This window comes from Alligator sinensis, unplaced genomic scaffold (assembly GCF_000455745.1).
Source record: "Alligator sinensis unplaced genomic scaffold, ASM45574v1 scaffold881_1, whole genome shotgun sequence".
Lineage (NCBI taxonomy): Eukaryota > Metazoa > Chordata > Crocodylia > Alligatoridae > Alligator > Alligator sinensis.
Genome location: NW_005842346.1, coordinates 722,931 through 726,889, shown reverse-complemented (window position 1 = coordinate 726,889; position 3,959 = coordinate 722,931). Strand labels below are relative to the sequence as shown.

At 38.1% G+C, this 3,959-nt stretch overlaps 1 protein-coding gene across 4 annotated transcripts in view; it reads left to right on the top strand.

Annotated features, from left to right (window-relative positions):
• The window catches only part of LIFR (LIF receptor alpha), a 96,225-nt gene extending 92,698 nt beyond the window's left edge, over positions 1–3,527 (top strand). For all 4 annotated transcript variants that reach the window (XM_006028938.3, XM_025210391.1, XM_025210392.1 and 1 more), the window contains 2 exons: positions 142–220; positions 963–3,527. In XM_006028938.3, coding sequence (XP_006029000.1) covers positions 142–220; positions 963–1,601 — 718 coding nt within the window. In that variant the 3' untranslated portion in view covers positions 1,602–3,527. The remainder of the gene's footprint in view (positions 1–141; positions 221–962) is intronic.
• Positions 3,528–3,959: the final 432 nt, after the last annotated feature.

The window sequence follows — 3,959 nt, the reverse complement described above, 5'->3', positions numbered from 1 at the left end:
CCCTACAGTCAGTCAACACTACAATTTTGAAAACAAAAGGTTTAACCAATTGTCATGCTGAATCTCCTCAGAATTGTGAATGTAGAAACTGGCAGAGCCATTTTTTCAGTTTGTGCCAAATTACTCTTTTATCTCCTAAAGGATTAAAGAAACGTTCTACCCTGATATTCCGAATCCTGAGAACAGCAAGGCATTGCAGTTCCAGAAGAACATATGTGAGGTAACTATTTAATGCTGTTTTTTAAGGTTCTAAAATGTAAAATTACATCAGGTAATGCAGTCTGCAAATGTTGAGGTGTATTCTTCAGCTTAAATTCACTTTTTAATAGGATGAGATGAGAGAGACATGACAAGCAACCAAGCATTTGTTTTTAGACTATGGCTGGGTCTACAGTCTAGTTTGTTATTAAAACTCTGCCAGTAGCAGCTGTTAGGAAGAAAAAAAATGAAAGTTTGTCCCAGCCCAGCAATATAATGGCACGTCTCAAGTGATGTGATCCAGCTCATTTCTAACTGCTTGTTTTCTTCCTCTTCCCATTGGCAGAACTGAGAAGTGTAGGTAGAACATGCTTCCCATCTCCTTCTTGCCCTTCTCACCATGCTGCTTTATAATTGGAAGCAAACTTAAAGCCAAGTCATTGCTTCAGGTTAGGTGAAATAACAGAGATAACTAAGGAAAATAATTTTGAAGTTGGAAATATTTGTGGCAAAAATTCAGGAATGTTAAACTTGCTAAAATAGCTGTTCATATTAGCAGCAATATATAGGCAAATACCAGAGTTTAGGAAAGGAGAGAATTATATTGTGTGTTTTGGTTTTCTTTGTGGGGTTTTTTAAGTAATAATTGCAGTAGTGCAGAACAATATGCTGAATGCATGAACCGCAACAAAATTGTTTTCCTGAGTTCCAGTTCTTTTGGCTTAGTCTCTGGTCTAGGTGTTTCTTGTTTTTTCTCATTTTAGGGGAACACTGCCCTTAAAACATTGGAAATGAACCCTTGTACCCCCAATAGCGTTGAAGTGCTAGAAACACGATCTGCAGTCCCTAAGATGGAGGACACAGAAATTAAATCCCCTGTTGCGGATAGTGAGCCTCCTGAGGATGTCTCGGACACAGAAACTGAAAACCTTGTGGTGGTATCATACTGCCCACCTATCATTGAGGAGGAGATCTCCAACCCCTCAGTAGATGAATCTGTGGGGTCTTCTCAGGTCATTTATATTGATGTTCAATCAATGTATCAGCCTCAAGTTAAACCAGAGGAAGAGCCAGAAATAGACTTTGTGACTACAGAAGGCTATAAGCCACAAATGCACTTGTCTATTAATACTATAAAAACAGAGAATCACTTGCCCACAGAAGAGGACTCTGATAAAACTGCAGGCTACAGACCTCAGGCAAACACAAATGCCTGGAATGTAGGCACTCCAGACTCTCCTAGATCAATCGAGAGCAACAATGAAAATACATCTTTTGGAAGCCCGTGTTCCATTAATTCTCGACAATTTTTGATCCCCCCAAGGGATGATGAAGACTCTTCCAAGCCAAACAACATTGGGTGGTCCTTCACAAATTTTTTTCAGAACAAACCAAGTGATTAATAGTGGTTGCGATCATTTCAGCTGGACCTGCCATCTCAATAAGCTCTTATTCCAAATGTAAAAACAGCATGAGTTCTTGGAGATAGTCTTCAGAGGTTTTTAGTGTGCTGAATGTTACAGTGAAAGTGTTAATGTTGCATTTTAATATAGGCTAAAAGCCAAAGTTCTAGCAACTTAATTATTACGCTAGTAAAATATTAAGGAAGTTTCAGTTGTATCTTCTGGTTATCTTGGCTAAAGAGCTCTACTTCAAAGTAGTGTTTCAGTGGTTGATATGGTCTCATGCAGCTTGTTACCTTGGAAAGGTGCTCTGTTTTTGTAGCTGGTTTCTATTATGCATATTCAAATAACAAAATTCAAACTTGTTTGCAGATTGAGGGCAGTGACAGTAGTGTCCTCAGCCTAATCATTAGGGTGTATATGCTTAAATTGTTTATTCAACTGTTAGCACTTCCACCTATGCTGTGTTTATCTAACTTTTAAAATCCCACATACAAAAACAGCATCACTACTGTCTTAACACTTTAAGCAATGACTATTCTTTTCTGTTGTCCAGTAACCAGGACACTAATTACTGTACAAGGTTCATTCAGTATTTGACTCAGGAGTACAAACTTGGAAAACGTGTAACACTGATTTAAACCTCAACCAGAACTGCATGATGTTTAAAATTTAGCGTTATTTTTTAAACCGTAAAACACTATTTTTTCCCTGACACTTCAGTTAAGGAGTTAGTGTTTCTTAACATATTGCACTAATGTATTTTGTATAGCTGTAGCTCCAGATCTGATGCCTCAAAGAGGTTAAGTATCGTCTCCTTTTCCTCTCCCCTCAAATGCCATTTTAGGCCAATAGCATAGCATCTGGAGCTGAAGGCTTGTAAGCAGCATATCCAAAGGATTAGTCTCCGTTTAACAGTCCTTGATTGCACTAACCTACCCATCAATGTTATTTCATAGATTACATTTGGTAGAACTAGCTGCTAGAGCAGGTTTGCTCCACCCATGAGTAGTAGTAGCACCATGAGAAAGAATTGTTCCTTGGCTTGTCTTCAGCTGTAATAGGCCCCGCTATCCATGAAGAATTTCTGTGGCTACTCTCCAGAAACAGTCTGTCCCAGCATGCATTCTCCACAGATTTAATGTGGAAATAGAAGATGGGATTTTTCCATAGGCAGTGGGGAGCCCAGAGAAGCTGATGCCACTAATTGTACCTCTCTAGCACTGGTCACCTAATACAACGGTTATAATGGTGAGTTTAGTTTGTGTGTTTAGAGAAACAGTCTCAAGAAAGATGATTTTTAATTTCTGTTTTCATTGAAGTATCTTAAAAAGCAGGTCTAATTGTAACATTTCACTGCATAAAAATTAGATTGTGATGCTGCATGAATAGTGACTACTTTGCTAACTTTGTTTTGTAAAATAAATAGTAATGGTAAGCTGCCACATGACATAACATTACAGCAAAACAGAGTCTTCTAAAGTTCCCAACCCTTTCAAGATCTCAGTTTTAAATAGCTGATTTGTAGTACCTCAAATGTCTAAATTGCAGTGGGAGCCTTGTGTATTAAGCACAAGGCTCCCACTGCCTTGTGCTTACACAGTCTGAATTTGGTTTCAAATTCAGACTGTGCAGCTGAATTTGAAACCAAGCTCACAGCTCTAAGTGAAATCAGATGAGAGAGAGAGACTGTTAACAAGGTGGAAGTTGTGTAGGCTACAAATGACATTATCTGACCACCACCATCTTGCAAGAAACTACCTTAAATTTGATTATAGTAATGCACAGTAGATCTCAAACTACCTCTGCAGTCCTTTAGACAGAACTGGCTGAAAGGGCAGATGGATTTTCAAATTGACAAACAGGCAAGCAAAGAAGTAAAAGATACCAAGATAGGCAGCTTCATCTGCAACTTCTGGAAAGCCCAGATAAGATTAATTTTTCTGAATGAATTTCAGTATTAATGGTTCTTCCAATGAAAGGGAATACACTTGAAATTATTAGGAGTCTTAGCAGCATCAGATCTGGTTGCCAGACATCGTTGTAAGAGACCAGTTTCATCTGCAACCTGTAGTTGACAACTTATTCGAAACTTTAAAATCTATATAATGGTTCTGCCTTTATGGAACAAGACTTGGTTGATGACTGGGCTTTGCTAAATCCAAATACTAAAGGCTTTACTATCCATTCCAGAGTTCATAATACCTCATTCTAGTGTAGTGCTAATGTTTACTAATGTAGAACCAACATAAAAATATTTAGTTTCTAAGATGAATGGACTTCATCATGACCCAGTATACTCCTAGAAGCAGGAGGCATAAAAGAAAGATAAGCAGATGATGTACTAAGAAGAGAGAG